This window comes from Canis lupus, chromosome 25 (genome assembly GCF_003254725.2).
Source record: "Canis lupus dingo isolate Sandy chromosome 25, ASM325472v2, whole genome shotgun sequence".
Taxonomy (NCBI): Eukaryota; Metazoa; Chordata; class Mammalia; order Carnivora; family Canidae; genus Canis; species Canis lupus.
The window spans coordinates 26186544-26210945 of NC_064267.1; the positions used below are offsets into that span (position 1 = coordinate 26186544).

Below are 24402 nucleotides of genomic sequence, written 5' to 3' on the forward strand. Positions count from 1 at the left end.
TCAAGCTAAGAGAGGCATAGCAAGCTGTCTAAAGTCATGCTGAGGAAAGGGAGAACACAGGATAGGGTTCTAGGGAACCTCAGTGCCAGACTGATTGGTGGGCCTTCACCTCATTGACTTCTCTTTCTAAAAAAGTGAGTTGAACCCTACTGCTCACGGTTCCTAGCCAATCAGAGCCTCACAAATCAACACATCCTGCAACTAACTGGTTGCCTCACTTCAAGGGGAAATCACTTAAAATGTATAAATGTATAAAATGTATAAATACGTTCTGGGTTTTTTTTTAATATTTTTTTTCTTTATTTATTTATGATAGTCACAGAGAGAGAGAGAGAGAGGCAGAGACACAGGCAGAGGGAGAAGCAGGCTCCATGCACGGGAGCCTGACGTGGGATTCGATCCCAGGTCTCCAGGATCGCGCCCTGGGCCAAAGGCAGGCACCAAACCGCTGCGCCACACAGGGATCCCCTGGGTTTTTTTTTTTTTTTAATATTTTATTTATTTATTCATGAGATACACACAGAGAGGCAGAGATATAGGCAGAGGGAGAAGCAGGTTCCCTGTGGGGAGCCTAATGTAGGACTCGATTCCAGGAACCAGGGATCACAACCTGAGCCAAAGGCAGACTCTCAGCAGCTGAGCCACCCAGTTGCCTCTATGTTTTAGCTTTAAATTGGCTATATACTCAATAAGCCAGAAGATTGAAAAACTAAGTCTTTACACACAGCTCTCCCATTTGATTGGCTGTTTATTATTGGCAGTTCCTTGGCAGAAGGCAGTTCCTTCTGTCAATTTCCCATCTTTGCTCTACTTAAGGGATCTGACTTCAGGAGCCAGTCTGGGTCACTGATCTTTAAAAACTTTCTTCAATGCTTTAATAACTAAACAGTAACTTTTACGACTGTTTAAATATATACATATACACATGCCTGTATATGTATGGTAACTAAGAAGTTAAGGATTAAGGCCTAACAGTGGTTATCTTTGGGTGGTAAGATTACTATTTGTGTGCACTAGTTTATATGACTTTTTCATTTTTCCATATTAAACACATGTGGAGTTTAATAAAAGACGGATAATTAACTTTTACTGATATGATTTGAAAAAAATATACTATTTGCTTTTCTGAAGCCATCTTTGACCTAGAAAACATTTTCTTTTTTAAATAAGCAGTATTTTCCTATTAAGTGTGTACTCTGAGAACCACATTCTTTATATAGGGTCAAGTTAAGTTCTTTCTATGTGCTAGGGAAAGGTTTTATTTGTTGTTTGTTTTCCCCCCACCTAGTTAATTTCGTGGGGTAACTTGTATTATTGCCTCTCTTTACCTGGTTTGATTTATGATCTTGGAAGTCAGGTCATTCTTTGCTAGGTCGACGAGAGAAAGAAAAAAAAAAAGGTTTCCCCACCTAATACCTGATAAAATATCTGAAAAGGTCATTGCAGACCTTGACAGAAACATACGATTTCAACCCAATCTGATAAAACAACAACTAGAAAACTTTTATCATAAGAACATAACTTGCTATTTCCCAGCTCAATTGACTGAACTTTTTTTTTTTATCTGAAATGACAGACATCATAAGATAGGAAAAGCTGCAGATAAGAAACCAAACTGAGTTGTCTTGAATCAGATCCGATTGTCTGCCCCTGGTTCAAACTCCCACACCTGCTCTGAATGGGTCAATGAGAGTCTCTCTTGGCACGGTCCCCGAGGGGTTTGGAAACATTGCAAAAGTGGTGAACTTTGAGACTTCAGCGTTTATTCTGCGATTATAATTAACCTGCTCACCAGTTGCTATTGATCAATTCTGAATGGAGGTGATAAAGTTTGACTGGATTTCTAGAAGTAAAAATGGAGCTTTAAACTGGGAAGAAAAAGGGAAGACTACAAAAAAATAATTTAAGAATCAATTTCCGTTTTAAGATCTGCAATTAGGGAATCCCAAAGCTTTTGGTTTAATAATCTATCAAACTACGGCGGTATCTCCTTAATTTCTCATTCTCCAAAATAAAGTACATCTGTGATTCAACACAGAGTGAAAGATACCCTTAACACTCAACTTGCAGGGGGTTTTCAATGACTTTAAACGTATGGAATGGCTTACCTGCCTGGATTATACTCCTCTGGTGGAAAAAAAGATACTTAGAGCCCTGAAGTCAGTTTTGGGACTCCTGCAAAATGCTGAAGGCCAGAAAACCAAATTCCCTTCTTCCAGATAAGAGGCTTGAATATCCTGGCTCAATTCTGATTACAGAGCAGTAATAGATAAAACCATAGGCCCCCTGCCAGAAACGAGAAAGCTTCCACTGATCGCTTCTGGGTTCAGCTCAGCCCAAGTCCATGGGGCTCTTGCAGCCAGAGGTTTTAGACACTGTCCTCATATATCCCCCTATTCTCATCTTCATTAAAAACATAATTACTACAGTGCTTTTCTCCCCTCCTTTCTCTGCTCCTACCACAAATACATGTCAGAGAAGAGGGACTACAGAGAAGCTGCTTCTAGTTTTCTTTTAGGAAAAGGATTTTTGAGATAGCCATATGGTTTTGCTTTTTCTTCTTTTGCAGCCAGCAATCCCTCCAGAATGAGAGAATCCTCCAGTCTGGAGGTTGGAATTCTGGGAAATCTCTCTTTAATTCTCTGCACAAGAGAATCAGAAGGCTGAAAAAGATGTTAGAGCAAGGCAGGGATTCCTAATGTTGTACTCTCCAAGAGCAAGATGCACAGAATCAGAGTGAGATGGAAGGCTACTAGAGAGGCTATTGGACCTGGAGAAGAATTGGTGGGAAGCAGGAACACAAAGGGAAAAACTATATTGGGGAGAGGGTGCAGGTGGAGACCAAGTAATAGAAAATCCTAAAATTTGAGGGGCACCTGGGTGGCTCAGTCGGTTAAGCATCTGCCTTCAGCTCAGGTCATAATCCCGGGGTTCTGGGATCCAAACCCTGCATAAGATTATCTGTTTCCCCCTCTGCCTTTGTGCCCCTCCCCTTCATGCTCTCTCTCAGTAAATAAAAAATAAATAAAATAAGAAAAAGAAAAAAGAAAGAAAGAAAGAAAGAAAAAGAAAGAAAGAAAGAAAATAAATTGTAAAGTCTGACTCTTTCAACCACCATGCATGTTATGGTCCTGAAGTGCCCTCATCGTAAACTTGGCAAATACAAGGGAGGTAAATGAAAGGAAAGTATGGAAGTCCAGAAGTTGGACTTAGAGGAGCTCTAAACCAGAGCTGTTGCTTACTACCAATGGGAACTTGGGCAGATTACTTAATCTTTCTGAGGATCAGCTACCTCTCCTGCAAAATGGAGATATCTGCCTCTCAGAAAGGACTTAAAAGTCCCTATCACCTGACAACTTCCCCACTGACCCCTGATAAAGGATCCAACTTACTGTACATAAATTGCATTACAGAGAGCAAGATAGAAGCACATATGTAGCACAAGATAAAAGCTACTGTCCCTAAAAACTTGTTAGCTAGTTTCCAAACATTAATGTATCCAAATTTGTAAATTTATTTTGTACAAAATAAAACAGATTAGAGGTTATTCCTATTATAATCCCACTCATATTACCTTACCTATTTTCATTAGGTGACAAATAGCTCTGTAGATAGCCAATAAAATGTTTAAATAATCCTTCATAGAGTGTGTTACATGAGACCCCGTCATGGACCATAGAAAGCCAACAGAACAGAGTGATACCCATTCCCAAACCTTGAGACGGCCTTATCACCTGCACCTTATTCAAGCTGTGCAGACCAAAAAAGTTACCAGGAGACAAATCCTTTCAGATGTCAAAAAAGCTCCTTCAAGTTTTTTTTTAAAAAGCAGCACCCAAGGGCCTCCAAGAACCGCTCTCCTCTAGAGCAAAGCAATGGAAAAACCCGCAGTCCTTCCTCTTTCGTATGCAAACAAAAGCAGCAACATTTGCAACTGGCTTTGGCTCCACATTCGGTACAACTCAATTGCCTTAAAAGGACACGCTGAACAGAACTGGTTAAAAGACTCACCTTGCCTTGGGGGAAGGTAATTTGTCTAACATAATTCTATCACTGCCTTAGTGGTTCTCTGGTTCTAGCCCCAATACAACCTGAGGGAGAATTGCCACTGCAGGAGAGGGCACCTGTGTATGTCCCCCCAATGCCAGTAATTTGACAATTGCTGAGATTTGCTACCAATAGACATTACTGAGCATAGGATAAGGGTTTTTTTGTCCCCTGGGTAAAGCAATCTCCTATTGGATAAGCAAAAACCGGAAAGCTAAATTCAATAAACAACAATTTACATTACAAAGCACTTTTCTTGTGCATCCTTAACTCTAAATATAGAACTCTGTTTTAGGGGCACCTAGGTCGTTCAATTGTCTGTTTGTTTGGGTTTTTTCTTTTCTTTTTTTTTTTTTTTTTGGTCGTTCAATTGTTAAGTGGCTGCCTTTGGCTCAGGCCATGATGCGGGTCGTGCGATCCAACCGGAGCCCCCATATCAGACTCCTCTCGAGCATGCTCTCTCTCAAATAAATAAATAAAATCTTAAAAAAAAAAAAAGAACCCTGTTTCAGACAAAAAGGGAGAGGGCCTCTCAGTAAGTTAAGTCATGAATGCTATATGTCTCTTTAATAACTTAATTGGTTTAATTTTTTTAAATTGGTAATATATTCACATGGTTCAAATTCAAAAGGTTCCCTTGTCACACCACTGTTCCCAGCAATGGTTATTCACAATTATTCACAAGAGGTGGAAACAACTCAAGTGTTCATGATGGATGAATGGATTTTTAAAATGTGATATATACATAAAATGGAATATTATTCAGTGTCGAAAAGCAAGGAGATCATATGACAATACAATGTGGATTAACCTTGAGGGCATTATGCTAAGTGAAATAAGCCTGTCCCAAAAAGGTGAATACTATACATGAGGTACCTACAGTAGTCAAATTCACAGACAGAAATTAAAATGGCAGTTATCATGGGCTGGACAGGAGGAAATAGAGTTATTATTCAATTGGTATAGAGTTTGCAGTCTTGCAAAATGAAAAGTTCTGAAACCTGTTTCACAATGATGTGACTATATTTAACACTACTGAACTGTAAACTTAAAAATGACTAAGATGGTAAAGAATAAAATCAAATCGAACTCAACTTTAATATCCCTATATTTTTTTAACCTCCCACTATTTCAAAAGTATTTTCTTATTTAATGGGCTTATAAAGAAGCACAGAAGTGACTATTAAAAATGGTTAAGTTAGGGGATCCCTGGGTGGCGCAGCGGTTTGGTGCCTGCCTTTGGCCCGGGGCGCGATCCTGGAGACCCGGGATCGAATCCCACATCAGGCTCCCGGTGCATGGAGCCTGCTTCTCCCTCTGCCTGTGTCTCTGCCTCTCTCTCTCTCTCTGTGACTATCATAAATAAATAAAAATTAAAAAAAATAAAATAAAAATAAAAATAAAAATGGTTAAGTTAGTTAAAAATTCAAAAATTCCAGTGGTGCCTGGATGGCTTAGGTGGTTAGGTACCTGACTCTTGGTTTCAGCTCAGGTCATGATGTCAGGGTCATGGGATGGAGCCCCGCTTCGGGCTCAGCTCTCTGCAGAGTCTGCATGAGATTCCCTCTCTGTCTGCCTGTCTCCCTGTTAGCTCACTCTCTCTCTAAATTAAAAAAAATAAATCTTAAAAAAAAAATTCAAAAAGTTCCAAGGCATATGTGGTAAAAATACTTTCCCCAACTTTATCCTTCACCTACCCAGTTATCCTCTCCATGGGCAATCGACATCAAATGCATATATTCTTCTTCTTTTTTTTTTTTTAGTGGGCTCTACACCCAACACAGGACTTCAACTCAGGACCCAGAGATCAAACACTAAGCTGAGATCAAGAGTCAGACTCTTAACCAAAAAAAGCCATCCAGGGGCCCCTGCTCGGTTTTTTTTGTTTTGTTTTGTTTTTGTTTTGTTTTGTTTTGAACACAAGTAACATACAATATACATATCTTGTACTTATAAATATCTTGGAGACGACTCCATACCATAATGAATTTCCTATTTTTTAAAGCCTACATGATACCTACTGTTTGCATGTACGATATGTATATCAACAGTCCCCTGTTAATGCACATTTAGGTTATTCCCAATTTTTGTTATTACAAACAGGGCTACAACTGTGCCAGTGTATTTGGAGAATAAATTCCTAGAAGTTAAATTTCTGGGTCAAGGGTATCTACTTTGAAATTTGTTGGATATCACCAAGGGCTCTCCTTAAAAGTTGTACCAATTTACACTCCCACCCACAGGTATCAGAGTTCCTGTTTCCCCACGCCTCAGAGTATGTTTGTTTTCTTAGCTCATTTAAGTTTCAAAAAAAAAAAAAAAGGAAAGGGATACAGAAGAAAGTGTTATCTAAAACTGTCTCCTGTGCATCATTCTACCTGAGTGCTTAGAAAGTGCCCAGCAAATGTGGCCTGACCTTTTGATGGGACACAATTGGGCAGGTGACAGATCTCACTGGAAGTAGTGACACACCCCTGGCCACCCCGCACACACCTTCCCCATTTAATTGGCTCTCAATCTAGCACCACACACCAGCCCCAACTCTGACTGACCCGCTCAGGGTGGTAACCGGAAAGTCAAACAACTTTGGTTTTCTCAAAGACTGACAAATCATTCTCTGGCCAAACAAGCTACTTCAGAGTTGATCTTGCAGAGTTCCCTATATAAATGAACTGGCTCTGAAAGAAACTGGCTTAATTGATAAGCAGTTTCCCAAAGATCCAGAAAACACTTTGGAGAGTTTTCCACTGACTTATACCATAAACAAACTCTCACAACACCATGAATGAGGCAAAGCTTTTAAAGGAACCACCTGGCTGACACTGGGTGATATACATATATTTCACTGTTATTTTTTTAATCAACCCTTAAAACTATTTTAAAAATCTGAGATCCTGGGATGCCTGGGTGGCTCAGTGGTTGGCTCAGGGTCAGTGATCCCTGAGTTCTGGGATCAAATCCTGTATCAGGATCCTTGCAGGGAGCCTGCTACTCCCTCTGCCTATGACTCTCTCTCTCTCTCTCTCTCTCTCTCATGAAAAAATAAATAAAATATTTTAAAAAAATTAAAAAATAGTAAAGATCTGAGATCCTCTGGCAGTATTAGAATTGCTTGTTTCACTATTACCCCAAAGAATTGTTATTTCGTAATAAAGCACATGTTCCTCGCTTTTCCAGTAACATCCACTACAATGCTATTTCCTTCATGGTATATTTACACATAATTTCCATGGTCTCCTTTTCTGCTTTAAGTATTTGCAGGCATTAATTAAAAAACCAACTTCATTGTGGTATAACATACATACAACCAAATACTCCCATGTTAATAGTGTATTTCCACAAGTTTTGGCAAAGTGTTATACCTGTGTAACCACTCTGGTTCCTTTACAAGGAGACACAACTCTAGTACCCTGCCCTAGCTATCTCTCTCACATGCACATGGACATGGGCTCTAGCTCTTGAAATGCAAGAATTCCCTGAGCAGCTCCACTGGCACACAGCAATGCACCCTCTCCTTAACCACTTTCAGTACCCAAGGGGTTATTATTAAGAGAAGCCATGTTCCATATTCTAATTCAACAACTACAATCATGTGAGAAGGTGTTCTTGCCAATCCTAGTGTTCGCTTACCTGGAGCAAGCAACACAAGGTTAAAAGGTCATAGACTTCTGCCTCGCAAGACATTTTTTTAAAAGATTTATTTATTTATTGGAGGAGAGGAGAGGGGCAGAAGGAGAGGGAGCTAGAATCTCAAGCAAACTCCCCACTGAGCACAGAGCCAACAAGGAGGGGCATGCAGTTGGGTGGGGGTGGGGCTTCTATCTCAGGACCCTGAGACCTTGAGCTCATCTGAGTTCATAACCTGAGCTGAAACCAAGAGTCAGATCCTTAACCGACTAAGCCACCCAGGCAACCCATTAAGTATTTTTATACAGTCATTCTCCTCTCTCTCTCTCTTAGCCACCCTGTGACTTCTCCAACCTAAAACCGCTCCAGTGGTTTCTCAAGAGTTGCAGAACCCTCTTTCATCCTGCTCCCTTTTCCCCAAGGCTCCCCAAGGAGCCTGTGAAGCAGCCACCCATGTGTGTTTTGACCTGGGCAGAGTACTGCGGCAATTGCCTCCTAGATCTCTACTCAAATATTTGCCAAGTGCCCAGCATGTGCCTGGCACTTAAATATGAGTAAGACTGTACCTGCCCTAGGTAAGGTCACATAATTCCATTAATGTAGCCTAATTGATGATTTCAACAGTTGTTTCAGGGTCAGGCACATATTGAACTTGGAATGAATTGAAGTTCATATACCTTGCCATCAAGGCAAAATAATTCCCTCCAACCCAAATGCAGGGCTTTACAGAGCTTTGTTAGCTTTTATTACTTTGAGTTTTGTCTTTTCCAATAGCCAACATAAGAACTCTGACAAGATATTAACTATATTGTTGAAAGTTAGTACTGAAAGTTAGTACTGAAAGGCAGTTAGTACTTCATTAAAAAATAAAGCTGGGGCAGCCCAGGGTGGCTCAGCGGTTTAGCGCCGCCTTCAGCCCAGGGCGTGATCCTGGAGACGTGGAATCGAGTCCCGCGTCAGACTCCCTGCATGAAGTCTGATTCTCCCTCTGCCTGTGTCTCTGCCTCTGTGTGTGTGTGTGTCTCTCATGAATAAATAAGTAAAATCTTAAATAAATAAATAAATAAATAAATAAATAAAGCTGTTCTCTTATTTCTTCTCATTGAAACTGAAACCAGTTTCTGAGGTGAAGAGTGACTTAGTCTGTGTGGTTTTACCTATGGCTGTAAATATATTATTAACGCAAAAGCTAGGCAGTATGGGATTATTTCACAGTACTATGAAATGTGATGGTAAATGAGGGTATAACTTTTTTTTTTTTTTTCCAAATTGCAGGTGCTGTGCTTTTCCTGGCAAACTCCTACTTACCCTTCCAGACCAAATGCAAATGATACCACTTAGGTGGAAACTTCAAGATTCCCAGACATGGGGCACCTGGGTGGCTCAGCAGTTGAGCATCTGTCTTTGGCTCAGGGTGTGATCCTGGAGTCCCAGGATGGAGTCCCGCATCGGGCTCCCTGCATGGAGGCTGCTTCTCCCTCTGCCTGTGTCTCTGCCTCTCTGTGTCTCTCATGAATAAATAAAATCTTTTTAAAAAAAATTCCCAGACGGGAGAAAGAGCCATTTCTGTCTTTTCTCCTTTGCTCTTAGACAATACTGCAGCATGCTACTGGGTCATGTGCCTAATTTCATGTCTGTTTAGGATGACCAGCCATCCCTGTTTATTGGGGACTGCCCTAGGCTTCACACCCCAAATTCCAAGTCCTGGGAAACCCCTCAGTCCTGAGAAAATCCGAAAAAATAGGTCACTCTACATGATAGTGAATAGCAGTTTAACAAAATAGCTTTCTCTTAGGAGAGGCCAAAACCAACTACTTCATAAACACTGCCTTTTCTAATTTAAGACAATGCTGAAAGTAGTTAAGATTATCCCATTTTACAGAAAAAAAAGAAGAACTGAGAGAGGTAAGTAACTTGCCCAAGATTGAAGGGGTACCCGGAATTAAATGAATGTTCGCCTGTCATACTACCAAACTGTCTTGCCATCTGAGGGCCAGGTGGCAACTCCAAACAGCAGGGTCTCAATAAATATCATGGAATCAGTAATCACTTATCATCATGCTTCAATCACTAGGAATCAGCTAATATGCCAGAGTTGGTCCTTGATAAAGCCACCAGGCATTTACAGGAGGGTGCCTGGGATAGGAGGAACAGGATAAAAAATATTTATTTACATGCACTGCTTTTAAATTGACTTGCTTTTTTTTTTTTATAAGTGCCACCTGCAGAACATACTGAAGATGTGAATGCCAACACTTTCCGCACGCCTCATATTCTCTCACAAAGATAACGTGGAGGCTTTCATGACCACCATTTAACACACTTGGCTATGTATAGAGGAGATAATCCAGCTGCTAGGCCAGACCCAAGGACTGTCTTCAGGTGGGGCTTCCTGTACTAGTGGGACAGAGCAGAGAGTATTGGGAAGACAGGCCACACTTCTCAGCAAGGAAGTGCTCCTTGGAGGTCAGCTTGTCATTTGTTGACCTTGAAATCTGGGAAACTTCTTACTTCAGCACTCTCCTAAATGGTATGGGTTGCATTTTAGAATTTAAATACTGTGCGCACTCACACAGTTTTGTGTGTGTTGTTGTTATTGTTGTTGTTTTTAACATTACTGTGGTTGTAATTCTGATGACCAGAAAAATATTTCCTCCATTTTTGGACTTTGAACTTTTTTTTTTTTTTTTCCCTAACCAAACACCAAATTCTCATTCCAGGTTATAGGGGTTAGGCAGCAACCTTTCCACTCCCACCACAAGTTAAAAGAAGTGGAACTATGGGGGCCATTTCTCCCTATTTTAAAACATAAGTTCTAGAAAGATTTCTAGAGACGACTGAGAGTTCTGAGAATGCAGGGCCAAACGGCTGCCGCCAACACACCCATCCACAGCTGCCATTGTATGGAGATGCTTCAAGCGAGCTATCTCGCTCAGGCCCTCCAAAAGGCTCCGGAGCCAGTTACCCCTCCTCCCCTGGGGGGTGCCGTCTGGCTCCCCTGAGAAGGGGAGGGGGAGACCGGGAGCCGCAGACCCTGCCCGGCGCCATTTCCACGGTTAATCAGTTTACCTGGGATGTGTATTTGGCTGGACCCCCCTGGGGACCCTCCCTGGCCACCCAGGGTCAGAGGATAATTTAAAAGCTCTTCAAAGCCGGGACCCTTCTCAGAGCCAGCCTAAGACTGGAAACCTGGGAGGGACAGGCTTTACTCTTCAAAGTGAGAACAAATGTGAAAGGATTTAGCACTTAGTAGGTAGTCAATAAATGTTAACTTTGTTTCTCAGGTCTGGGCTTCCCTTCCCCCCACCACCCCAGCCATCTCCAATCAAACCCGATCCTGTCCCTTCCTGAAATTCCACAAGACCGCAGGTCGTTTGCATTTTGAACTAGTGGTTGCCACTTCCCTTTCCAGACCCTTCCCCAGACTTCATTTCGTTCATCTGCAGATCGGCGCAGGAGAGCGCATGTTTGCCGTCCTTCCCGGGGCTGACTTTCACAGGAAATATTAAATTGTACCCGTTACGATTGTTATTTGTAACCTCAACCGTCCGGACGGGAGGACGCTCAACTTACGGAAGCTGCTGCCAAGTCTCCATTTAAGTCAGGTATTAGAGAGAAGCCCCTCTGCGCTTCGGCGTTCCTGGACGCCGAGGAGGCGCGCGCTTCCAGCGCAGCCGGTACCTGCGCGGCCGCAGACCCGCGCACTGCGCAATACGCTCTGGCCCGAAGGCACCCACAAGGTGCCAGCCCCAGCTCAACCCCTCTCGGCAGCTCTAGTTCCTCCTTTGTTCCAGGTGTGAAATCCCGACGGGAGCATAATGTGCCGCTCGGAAGGATCCTCCAACTGGGCCGCCAAATGGCCCAGAAGATCTTGGGCTCTATCTAAGCCACCGTAATCGGTTTCCCCGCTGAGGACTCCAGGGGAGGGCCGAGGGGACGCGGGCGCAGGGAGCCCGCGATCGCTAGCGCTGTGCACCAAGGCTCCCGGGGCTGCTCCTCCCAGCTGTCCAGCGAGCCTCGTTGGCCTCCCGCGGTCACCTGCACCTGGGCATGGCTGGCTCAGACACACGACGTCTGGGGCTGCACGGGGACACCCTCGGACCCTGACACCCCGCAGTCCTCTCTCTTCCAGAAAAGCATGCACAGAGCAGGCTGGCCCTCCCTGAACTGAATCTGGGCTCCTTGGGGCTGTGACCTTCACCGCCGCCAGCTCTCGGCACCTCCAGCTTCTGCGCCCACCCGGTCTGTCTCCTTGGAGGCTCCCGCATCCTGCCCCCATACGCGCACGCACACACCTGTGAAAAGTCCAACGCTCCCCCCCCCCGCCCCGGCCCCGGCCCGCCCGGCGCTGGCGCTCAGTACTCACCGAGGTTGGGGTGTCGGGCGGCGGGGTTGGCCCTGCCGGGCAGGCTGTGCAGCACCGGGCTGTCGAAGGGGCCGGCGGAGGCGGCGGCGGCCGCGGCCCAGGACGCGCCCACGTCAGCCATGTAGGCGGGGTAGGGGCTGGAGTAGGAGCCCGCGAAGCCCGCGCGCCCGTACTGCTCGCGGCCGGCCAGGCCCGCGCCCGCCGCCCCGCCGCCCCCGCCGTAGGCCGCGGCCTCCCGGGCGGCGGCGGCGGCGGCGGCGGCGGCCAGGGACCCGGTGGTCCCCGGGAAGGAGAAGCGCGGCGACACGGGCGGGGGCGTGTAGGCGGCTCCGTCGGCGCCCGCCTGGCTCCAGCCCGGGCTGCCCTGCTGGGCTCCGGGCCCGGCCGCCGACGGGGCCCCGCCGGAGCCGCCGCCCGAGGAGGCCCCGGACGCCGCGGCCCCGCCTCCGCCCTGCAGGTAGGACAGGCCCAGCACGGACGAGGGCACCCGCGGCGTGGGCACGTAGACCGGCGAGGACGCGGCGCCCGCGCCGTGCATGAAGGCGCCGGGGCCGCCCGCCTCGTAGGCGCCGGGAGGGGGGCCGTGGTTGGCGGCCATGGCCAGGCTCTGGTACATCGCCCCTCGAGCCCCGGGCGCCGGGCCCTCTCCCTCACTGGCGGGCCAAGGCGCAGCGCGGGGAGACAGAAGAAGGACAATTAAAAAAAATAGTGATGATCGTGTACGGGTGAGGGGCTGTCGCGCAAACGAAGGTCAAAAATCAAAAGTAAAGAAAAACAGATCTCTCAAAAAAATATGAACGTATTAAATCCAGAATCGAGCCAAAAAAAGAAAAAAAAAAAGAGAGAAGAAAAGAAAGACTCTCTAGGCTCTGGTTTACAGGAAAATCCCAAATTGAAATTTTGGTTCTTCCCGGAGGTGCTGGAGGAGGGGCTGCTGCCTCGACCCCAGGGCCTGGAGGTCCCGAGCGCCTGCGGGTGGCAGCGGGGCCCGGGCCCGGGCCTGGAGGCGCGCGGGCGGCGGTCGCGGCGCACGGTCTTCAGGACGCCCGCAGGCTCCGGCCGCCGTGCGGGGGGCGGGCTCCCTTCCTCGCTGTGGCCACGGTCCTAAAGCAGGAACGACAAAAAAAAAGGGGGGGGGGACAGAAGTTCAGTCGGAGCTTTCACGCCCCACTTCCCCTGCGCTGCGAACCCAAGAAACCGCCGCTCTCGGCGCCCAGCTTTGGAAGCCAGACGGTTCCGAAAGAAACTGGGGTCTGCGCCTTGCGGAGGCCGGGGGGCCTGGCTGCTCCAGGGAAGCCTGCCTGGGGAGGGCCGCTTTACAGACATGGTTATTGGGCATGTAATTATTGATTGTGACCTAAGTCAAAAATAAATTTTTTTTATTGCTTGTCAGGAAGGACTTTAATTTTACCTTATTTTTCAAACAGATTCTTGTCCCAGTATTTTCTAAGCTTAAGTGTTTCAGGTTTCCAGCAGAGTGGCCAGAACCCAAGAAATATGGCTCATCTTCCTCCTGCGTAACCCTCAGCGTCCCTGGCCGTGAAAACACTTTAGATTGCCCGAGAAAGACGACAAACTTTATAAAAACCAGCAACCTAAGAAAATTTTGTTTGTGATCTTTTTTTTTTTTAACTAGAGGTAGAGTCTAAATGTTTATACATGAGCACAGTGTCTGCTAAGTCTCTCTTAAAGGATTGTGAGATCTCTTATCCATCCACACACTTTACCATGTAGAAGTCAAATCAGAGGAGATATTTGTATCTTGCAGTTATATTTTAGCAATTTTGCAGACTGGATATCAAAACCAGAAAATTGAAAGGGATGTGCAACTCACTTTACAGAACTACAAATGGGCCATTCAGACTCACTGAATGGGTTTTTCCATATAGAATCACTGGTCCACCCACGTAGGGAATCAGAACACCAATGCCACCGCTTGAAAGGGAAGAACAGTTCATAGGACTTGGTTATATCCTTGTATCCTGTGTTTTTATTTTCTCAGGCAACTTTTCCGATAAAACAAGAGCTCTATGATCTTAAGCACCTGCTCTGTTCCAGGTCCTTTTTGCCACAGCTCCACTAAGGAAAAGCGTGTCTCCTCATTTTACAAAAGCGGGAACTCCTGAAGCATTGCAAAGTTTTGAAACTTGTCAAAGACCAAACTACAATTAAAGGGTGGTAGGGGATAGAATCTGTGGGCCTCCAGGGTTTGAGGCTCACCACTACACTCCCACTTTTCTCCTTAACAAGCAGCAGCTACTTTTAACAGTGGTTTCTTTTTCATTGCAATAGAATTGCAAAGATATTAACTGACCTTTATTACACTAAATCCAGGCTCTTTCGCTTATTGAATGACTTTAGACAAATTACTTAACCTCTCTGCCTCAGTTTCCTTATTTGCAAAAATGCAAATGTTAAAGGTATCTATCTTATGAGTCACTGTGAAGATTATGAATATTAAAATTAATATATATAAAGCACTGTAACAAGGTTTTATAAAACCTGTAACAGGCACAAAGTTCTATACAATTGTTGGTCATTATTATTATAGATTTCTAGTGTGCCATAAGACAGTGCCTCAGATATAATCATACTATAATAAATGGGCATCTTAAGTATTGTAAAAAAAATTCTGAAAATGGGATTTCTAAAACACACTATATAATGCTTTTTTTAAACATCTTTGCAACATCACTAATGATAACGGAGTCAATAGCACTGTATTCTAGAGTCACATGTTAATTCCAAGACTGTTCATTATTTGCTTTGAAAACTATACAATAAATTATTGGTTTGTTGGACATTTTCTTCCAGTACGAAGTTTGGGTAGAGGGTGGATACAAAAAAATTAGATCTGAGGGGCATCTGGCCGGCTCAGTTGGCAGAGCATGTGACTCTTGATGTCCAGGCTGTAAGCCTGAGCCCAATGGCTGGGTGTACAGATTACTTAAAATGCCAAAAAAATAAAAAAAAAATCTAACATCACCAACTTCACTCTTTGTGAATGAAGGCAAAAAAAAAATCAGTACCTCACAGGAATCTCTGGGTTTCAATAAGTAAATACATAGGTTTACCTTGATAAAATATCCAGTATTTAATTTTTATATCAAATAGTTGACCATATCATTGTATTTTCTGTAATACTCAACTTCTGCAGTTCTAAAACATAACTTCATACTTTTTTCTCACATAACTGCAGAAAAAGAAGATTTATCATTTTGTAAGCCAATTTCCAATACGCATACAGACGCTAATTTACAAGCTTTAAAATGTAAATGTTAAAAATGCCATAAATCTAACATTTGTCTTTATTACGTGCTCTGCCTTTCTAAAGCGTAAAGCGGCTGGTACATTACCTGGGCGTTGCATTACTGAACAATAGAAGGTGGAGAAAATATCACTCTATACCTTTCTGGAAAGACGAGAAATCATCCTGCTCATTTTTGATACTAAGCCTTGGTTCAGGCATCCGCAGAGATAGCCTCGGGAGCTACTGAGAATGGCGGGTCTGACCTCACCATGGGGCTCAGGCCTGCTCCCCATTTTTTCCTCTCTTCCTGATCACTCATTCCAGTTCACTTCAAATTCACAGACCAAACAGGAAATGCTTTCTTCGTGATTTCGCCCACAGCCCTTTTCCAATCTATTTCTGATGGTGGGAGGATCCAAAGCTTTGCCCTCCTGTCCGCGTCTATTTGCAAGTCACTCCGGCTCTTTGGGCTCAGCTCACACCTCGGTTCTCGGCCTGCCGCGCACACAACTGTCACACGCGAACGCACACACTGGCCAGCAAGAAGAGAGCGGGCCGCTGCAGGGGAACGTGGGGCCTCGGAGGTGGTGGGGGTATCCCTCCGTGATCCCTGCCTTTACAAACCTGCAAACCTGCTCTTGGCTGTCCATTCCTTTTCCGAGAAACGCAGGAAATACTGCCCTGCGGCGCTTCCCCAATCTTCCCCGAAGAGCCACAGTGCTGCCCCGAATCCTCCCAGCCCGGGGTACCTCTCCACTCTGGTTCCCCACCGAAAGGCCTCCTGGTGCCCTCAGCCTGGCGGCAGTTGACCAGCCGGGCATCCTCCTCTTCCCTGAAGGACCCCCACCCCCACCCCCACCCTCAGCCCAGAGCCAAGCGACAGAATACCGTGGAACGGGGCAGCTGGCCGAGGCCGGCGGAGGGACTTACTGCTTTCCTCCCAGGTTCCGGCCTTCAGCTACTTTCACCCACAGCAGGGTGAGTGGGTGGGGTTGCTAGCTTCGTGGGTGGCGTCTGACTCCCCCGACCCCAGTCAGGAAGGCTAGGAGGCTGGCCAGAAGGGCATCAAGAGTCCGGGCGCTCAGTGGCCCCGTTCCTGCCTTGGAAGCGCGTCCCTGGGGCCCGAGGCCCAGTCGCGCTGCCTTCCACCGCCACTCTGAGTCCCCGCAGTCACCGACGGGCGACACTCCGCCGTCTGAGCCCCCCGGGCGGCCTGTCCCGGGTCAGTGGGTCAGTGTGATTTAGCACGGCCATCACCCCCATCCAGGCCCTGGCCTGGGAGGTGCAAACAAGGTCTGGAGAATGTATGCGGGTGGGGGGGGGGGGCGGGGATTAAAAACGTTCAAGTTCACACACACACAAAAATCAAAAAGCACTTCGATTACCCCTCTCCGCTTCCCCCTCCTCCACCTCACTAGGAGTTAAAGACGCTAGTAAGTCAATGCCCAAAGCTGAGCAGTCTCTGGCCAACTTGGGGGCGGAGGGAGTGCCCCACGTCTCCTTCCTTCCATCCACCAGTTACCTCTCCACTCCCAGGCAAGCAGCGCAGAGGAGCTCTGAGTTTCGCTGACGGCGGGAAAGAGCCCGGCGAGGAAAGAGAAGGCCGTACCTGCCGGGACTCGCGCTTCCTGGAGGGCCGGCGCGCGCTCCCCTGTGCGCCCGGGGAGCTACTGCGGCGGTGCCTCTCGCGGCCACTGTGCCGGCCGCCTCCGCGTCCCCCAGGTCCCGGCGCGGGTCCCCTCGCCCCTGCGCCCCGGCTCCCGGGCGCTGACTGGCCCGTGCGAGTCACGTGCAAGGGCGGGGGGCGGGGGTGCGCCGCAGAGGCTGCACCTCCGCTCTGCGCCGAGCTGCGGGGCTGTTCGAAAAACTCCCCTAGCAGGCAAAGTCCAGGCGCACGGATCTCGGAAAGGGCCGAAGTGCCAGTGCCGGGGCGCGGGGCTTCACCCACCGCCGCGCCTGAGGTCGATTCGCTTTGCAGTTTTGCCCAGGGTCGGCTTTATTCAGGAGCCCCCCTCGCCTCCCTCCTCCCTCCACCCCATCCCCCACCCCCGCCTCCCGGTGGTCCGGGTCTAGCCGCAGTCCTGGACTCCCGCGGCCAGGGGCGGGGCTGATAGAAGGAAAGGTGACCTCTTGGGCAAGACCCCTGATCGGCTGTGGTGCACGGGGCCATCAGACGAGCCCGGCTGGCTGCGAGTCTCCACGAGGTAGTGGATAGTGGGGATCCCGCTAGCCCCAAACTGCGAGTGGAAAAGACACGAAAGCTGGGACTGGCCCACTCGAGTCAGAGCGCAGGCACCAAAGCTTCCCTTTAGCCTTCCCAGAAGCCTGGGGAGTCCGCAAGGTGGCCTCTCGAGTCCTCAATTTTATGTATTTATGCAGAACGTGCACCCCTTCCTGGCGACGCTTCCCATCTCCTACGGCCTCCCACCTTCAGATCTTTCCGTTTTCCCTGCAGCCTGCGGCGCCGCCGCACCAATCCCAGGGACGTGGCCGGGGCGTGGGGAGCCGGGCAGTCCAGCAGGGTTTCTCTGCAGAGAGGTCTTCCAGCCACCCCAGCCCCCTCCCTAGAGTTGGGGGCGGGGAGGGTGGCAGGCCTGAGTCTGGAGTCGGCGTCAGTGCCTAGAGGCCCCAGCGCAGCGGGGCTGCGAGCCGGAGAGTCCCTCAGACAGGTCTAAAGGTTAATAGAGCAATCACAGGGCCCTATTACCGCGTAAAAATAACCCATCGATTACCGCAGCCTTCAGCCCCAGATAACAGCCTGCCGGTCGCTCTTAGGCTTTCGGTTAAACACCCCCCCCCCCCCCCCCGCAGAGCCGAGTTTCTCTCTCTAGGGCAGGTTTTTCATACCAGATTAGAGGGGTCGGGAGGGGGCCGGGATACCATCCTACATGAAACCCGTGCGGCCGCGAAGGAAGGGTAAAGGGTTGCGCCAGCTTCCGCTGTTGGTAATCGGCCGTGGGTTCCCGGCCTGCGCGAGGGCAACCCGGGCGCTCCGGACGAGACTAGCACGCGGGGCTGATTAGAAGGAAACCCCCAAAGGGATCGTGGCCAACTCATGGGGATTCTCAGGAAAATCCCGGAGGAAGGATTGAGCGCGGCTGCGCGGGGAGTTCTCTTTCCTGAGCGAAACGTGCGGAGGTTCAGACCGGCCGAGCCTTGGGGAGAAAACTGAGGCGCCTGGCGGAGCCGCGGAAGGTCTGCGCCAGGGCTGGACGCACCCACGCGGCCCCGATCCCGACCCGCAGGCAGCCGCTCGCCTAGGCCCCTTCCCACCCCGGAAGCTTAGGACGGTCTGTTTAGGGACCCTGCTCCGGCTTCCCTCAACTCCTTGCAAGCGCCTCTGCAGAATTTGGCGCTGACAGATCACAGATGTCTGGGAACCTAAGGGGCTCCTAGGGACGCGAAAGCTGGAGCAGTTTGGGGAGCACCCTCGGTGGGCGCACTTGCAGACGCATGGCGGAGAAGGGTATGCGACCCCTGTTCTGTCTGAAACGACATCCCCATTGGCCTGTGAGGGCTTTCTGGAGATTTACACGCGTGGGCTCGGACAAGCGACAAGCTGTACGGGCCTCCGTTTTCGGTGGGGATTTGTGTTTCCAGCGATGCCCGAGGTCTCAGAGCTGCTTTCTGCACGCGACCCTCAGAGCTGAGCCTGCAGCCTGGGCAGTGGATTTTCTTAGCAACAAGCCAAGGGCTTGGGGCTTAGCATCTGGTGGAGCGGCCATCCAGGCGTCCTCACCAAAGCCAAGGGCACAGACCACCCTCAGGCGGGCTTCTACCAGTTGTGCGGGGTGGCCGGCAGTGCAAGAGCTTGTGTGCTGAGGTTCGCAGCCGCTGGGTGCCCTGGGGCGACCCCACACACACACTGCCCCCACGCCAGGCCCTGAGAACTTAAGTCTCCTCCTCTGTACTGGGATGGTGGAGGTGGGGTGGGGGTGGGGGGGTGCACGACAGGCCCAGCCTGCTCTACGTGGCCATTGTAAGACCCCAGATGGAAGAGCTTGGTTTTTCTAAGCGCTTGCTTGCTAGGAACCCGGGATTCCCCAGGAGTCCTCTTCTGGCAGGGACCCGACAGAACTGTTTTACCCATGCCCGTAGCTGGCGCTCTTCAGGTGGGCTGAGGCCTGGGAACCTTGAGAGATTTGTTCCTTCTGGGAACGCCCCTGAAATAGAGAATTTATTGTGTTTCCTGTGGCTTTTTTCTCTGGACCCGGAGCCCCAACTTTCTCCCCAAAGGGCTTAGCTCAAGGTCCAGAAGGTGGTTGGCGAACGGTCTGTTCTTTTGGGGTGTTTGATTTTCCCTTGCTCCCTCTCTTCCTCCCTCTCTTTCGATCGGCCCCCCTCCCTAGCTGGGGCAAGGCGGGAGCCCCTGCGGCCGCCGCGCGCGTTGCCAGGAGCAGGGAGCATTTCAAGGCCTCGCTGGGCCGCCGGCTGGAGGAGGTTTATCGGCTGCCGCTAGATTCCCAGGCTTCTCTCTCGTTCAGGAGGCCGCTGGGAAGGGTTGGGGGGGGGGGCGGTGTTTGAGGTTCGGATTCTTGGCTATTTTTAAGGACATGTCCCTGGGCTGGCCTGGGATGGTGGCCCAACCCCGCTCACGTCCTCTTTCCGCTTTTCTTTCCCATAGTCAACCAGGAAATTTTAATACTGTAAAAAAAAAATCTTTGATCTCTTTTTACTAATGGCCTGCGTCTAATGAAGAGTCAAATCATGAGATTTTAGACAAATAAGAATTACTTAGATGTATTGCATACTTAAAAAAAAATTCTCCCCAGGACACAAAAATGAATTGCAGTTTCTTGCTCTCTTCAGGCCTCTGGGACTTGAGCTGGTCCATACCCCAGTAAAGACGCAATTGTAGGCTGGACATGGTGTAAGAGGAATCTGAACTCTAGTTCCCTGAAAAAAAGAGTGACTAAACCATGAATAAACCGTGCATGACAGACTTCATGGTGACACCAGGGAGGGTCTCCCCTCGCGGGGGTAACCGGATTTCCTTGTGGGACCCAAGCCAGCTCATTTTAACCTCAGGTGCCAGAATCTCAGATTTTGGTTGGTAAAGCCATTTGGCACCCTGCGGAAACCAGCCTCCGCGGTTCCTTTATGAAAACCAACAACACCTGAAAAAACACGGGGCCCCCATAGTCTTATAATCGGAACAAGGGACCCCCATAAAGAAAAAGAACCAAAGAGGGGACTAGGAAGTCCTCCCTCGTCCTTTATAACGAATTCCTCCAAGATGTACACGTTTCTCTGCGGACGTGGACACAAGGGCTCAAGACAGATATGCAAAGTGACCCGCGCTGAACGTATGCTGGCTCCGTCCCATGCGGCCCTTGAATTCCCCCACCGGGTGCCCGTTTCCTCCTCTAAGACTCACAGCCTCACTCGAGTTACCCACCCTGCCCCCTGTGCAACCCCCCTGCAGACAGACGACCGGAGCTGGGAGAACCAAATTGCCGGGCAGGGCTGGTCCCCGTTGACACAAAATTGGAGAATGAATTAAGCTGCAAGCCTACATAGACCTTTCTCTCCTCCAGCTTGGCATTTGAACACCCAGAATTCTTTGTGGGGTGGGGCTGTGAGTGGGGACATAGAGACCCCTGCTCCCTCCCACCAGAACGAGCTCAGCACCTCAGGAAGTGATCATCAGACTCCCACTGGCAGATGTGAGGAGAGAAGGAAGCTATGCTTTTTGATTCTGTCTTGTTTTTAAAAATACTATATCATCCGTCGCCGGGGTGGCTCACTCCTTAAGCGTGGGACTCTTGATTTCGGCTCAGATCATGATCTCAGGTTCCTGAGATTGAGTCCCTTATCGACTTAGAGCTGGGCGTGGAGCCTGCTAAAGATTCTTTCTCTCCCTCTCCTCTTCCCCTTCCCCCTCTCAAAAATAAAATAAATAAAATAAAATAAAATAAAACTATTTTAAAAATATTTGATGTTGCAAAGTGAAGCCATGGTTTCACAGACCTCCTCAAAAGCCTCCTTGGTGCTTCCGGGCCGAAGGATCAGAGGTTTTGGCACACCCTCTAATATTTTATAGTCATTTCCAAATTACTGAACACTCTCAAATTCCATTTTTTTTCTGGAGGAAACAACAACATCAGGGAGTGAGAGGGAGGAAGAAATGGTTTTACCGTCTCATTCATCTCATTCGAACAAGAACTCAGAGACGAAGAGAGGTTAAGACACTTTTCCCAGGTGGCAAAGCCAGTGCACTGGGCAATAATAGGTCACGAATCTAGATTTCTTAGAAGTCTTATTTTTTCCACCTTATTTAATATTGAGTTCCTATCATTAAACACTCTTCTAATTGTTTTTTTAAAGTAGTCTCCATACCTAGCTCAGAGCCCAATATGGGGCTTGAACTCAGCGCCCTGAGATCAAAACCTGAGCTGAGATCAAGAGTCAGATGCTTCACCGACTGAGCCACGCAGGTACCCTGAAACACTTTTCTGAAACCCGCGTTTTGTTTTTCCAATATTTCTAAATATCCTTTAATGAGTACACCTGACATTTAAAAATTAAAATGAATTTAAAATAAAGCAGGTTGTTGTCTCCTAATCTAAGATCCAGTGAGAAGGGAAAGAAAAGCATAAAGGAGGCTCCCCATTTTCATTAAATTGGGGGAGGATGCCAGAGACTCTTTAAACCGGGAAGGCGCTCATCAGGTCCCGGGGCAGCAGACGCAGAACTGAAACCCGGCCTCGGCGGCGCCCACAAGTCCGGGCACTTGAGCCAGCGGGCGCTGAGTGGAGAAACTTCGGCTGGCAGTGGCCGCGCTGACGCTTTCGCACACGCCCCTTTCTCCCCTTTCCCAGCCTGGCTCCCTCTCTCCCTCCTCACTCAAGAACCTTATGAAAACAGCAGCAAACGGGAGCTTCCTGTACCCACTGTCCAAGCTTCGGGGAGATGGGATCCTGGCCTGCAAACTCTTTGAGGTGTCCGGAGGTACCCCCTCTTTGGGCACCAAGCCTGTCACATCTGGGGCCTGTCTTGGTGATGTGGGCCTCAATATTTTCACCCGTGGGTCCTCCCTCCCTCCCTCCTTCCCTCCCTCCCTCCCTCCCTCCCTCCCTCCCTCCCTCCCTCCTTCCCTGTCAGAGACTTTTAGAAGTTGCTGTGCTGGCAGTGCAGGATCCAGAGAAAGAATTTGATAAATGTTCTTGGAATACACAAAATGTCAATTTGCTTTACTCACAGGCCTTACATTCCCTAGAGTTATAAATTCGTTTATCTGTGGTTGGTTATACACCTGCCTCCCATACACACACATCCCAGAAGGTAAGCTCCATAAGGGCAGCGGCCATGGCTGGCACTTAGTAGATACTCAGTAAATGTTTGTTGAATGATTAAAATTACAAAAGGGATTGCTAATGGCATCTCTCAGGGCTGATGGGAGTTGGAGAATGGAACAGTCCCCTTTCAAAGGGAAATGTGTCCCTTGGCACACAGTAGGTGCCCGGGGTCACCACCAAGATGTGGAGGCCCAGGCTAGACACCAAGATTTGGGTCACTCAGGTAGCGTTTATCTGCGTGGCTCAGCCCCACCCTCACCAACTACAAAATCTCTTGCCCAAATCGAGGTTACCCCTAAGGAAACCCCATAGTCCCCGGCCTCCAGAATCTGCAGCAAGATGGGATTTCTGGGTGCAGGCATGCAGTCGGGATTTTGGAAGTTGAGTTGAGCTAGACAGCCCGATTAGGCGCTGAGACGGCGGTGATTGGCAAGGAAGGCTCCCTGGCTCCCCGGAACAAAGACCAAGGACGGGACAGAGGACGCGGGGAGCGGTGACTCGGGAGGCACGGAGGACCCAGACCCATAAATCTTGAAAAGATGGAAGGACCCAGCCAAATACTAGGACCAAGAGGAAACGAAGGAGAGGGGGTATGGAGAGAAACAGAAACAAGAGAAAGGAGAGACAGAGGAAGGCAGGCAGAGATGGGGACAGAGAAAAAACTAGGGAGCACCTGGAGAGTGAGACAGGACTATGAAAGCTGGAGAGGAACAGGGTCCTTCCTTCCTTCCGTCTTCCCTTCCTCCTTTCCTCCCTTCCTTTCTTTTCCATTTATTGACAACCTACTCTGTGCCCCAAACTTTCCAGGCGCTTGGAACAAAATAGAGAAAATTGTGTCTCCAGGAGATTCTAGAAGAGGAAGCCAGACAATAAAAAAAAGTCAAATATATGGTGTTAAATGGTGAGGAACAGGGTATGACCATGCAGAGAGGGGAATTAGAGACGGACACCAGAGAAAGGAGAGAGGGGAAGATAGGAGAGAAAAAACACCAAGGTGACAGAAATAGAGATCGAGACCCCCAGCGAGAAGAGAAAGGCAAGAGAAATGGGAAGGAAAGCGCCAGGGCCCACTGGAGGGGGGGGACCAGATAGGGATGAGGTCAATCCGGAGGCGAGGGCTCCCCGCCCCCACCCCGCCCAGCTCCCAGGGAGGCCGGTGGTGGTGACCGGGACACCAGCGGCCGGAGGGCTGGAGCGCTGCCAGTCGTCAGACCCCGACGCACAGATCGGGGGACTTGTGGGGCCACCAGAGACACGATGTTCCCATCGCCAGCTCCGGCGCGTTTCCGCCCAGGCTGCCCCCTCCTCCGCCAGCCCCGGCACCCTTCCCCTGGCTACGGAGCCCGAGGTGACCCGGAGCTGGAGAAGACGCCCAGGCAGGCGCCGCGACCTGGCGCGGCCGAGCGAGAGACAGGAAAGTGTCAAGGAAGCAGAAGCCCAAGTGCGAAAACAGCGGGGGGGGGGGGGGGGGGGTGGAGAAGGCGGGGGCGGCAGGGGGTGCTGGTGCTGGTGGCTGGAGGCCTCGAGCTCCTCCACGCCCGTGGGCTTCCCCGCAATGGACAATAACATCGCTTCACACGCCATCACCTCACACTTGTAGCAGGTGCCCACAGAGAATGGTCTGGTCGTTCTTCTAACGCCTATCCCCGCTTGGAGGTATTTTTTATTTGGGAATGATTGGGGGTTTTTGCAACAGCAGGAGGAAAAGGGAGGCATGGAGCTTGCAATAACTAGACTGACGTATTTCTCTTCAAGGATATGAATTAAACTTCTGACACGAGAGAATAAGACGACCAAAAGATCCCTGGCATTTC

The 24402-nt window shown here is 48.9% G+C and overlaps 1 protein-coding gene across 5 annotated transcripts in view; it reads right to left on the reverse strand.

The window, feature by feature from the left end:
* The window catches only part of GATA4 (GATA binding protein 4), an 85599-nt gene that overhangs the window by 39864 nt on the left and 21333 nt on the right, over nucleotides 1-24402 (reverse strand). The window contains exons 1-2 of one of the 5 annotated variants that reach the window (XM_049101370.1): nucleotides 16900-17046; nucleotides 12041-13144 (exon numbers count right to left, since the gene is read on the reverse strand). In XM_049101370.1, the coding sequence (XP_048957327.1) occupies nucleotides 12041-12656 (616 nt within the window). In that variant the 5' untranslated portion in view covers nucleotides 12657-13144; nucleotides 16900-17046. Of the gene's footprint in view, nucleotides 1-12040; nucleotides 13145-16812; nucleotides 17047-24402 lie in introns of those variants that run through there. The other 4 variants (XM_049101371.1, XM_025462904.3, XM_025462907.3 and 1 more) reach the window with 4 other exon arrangements.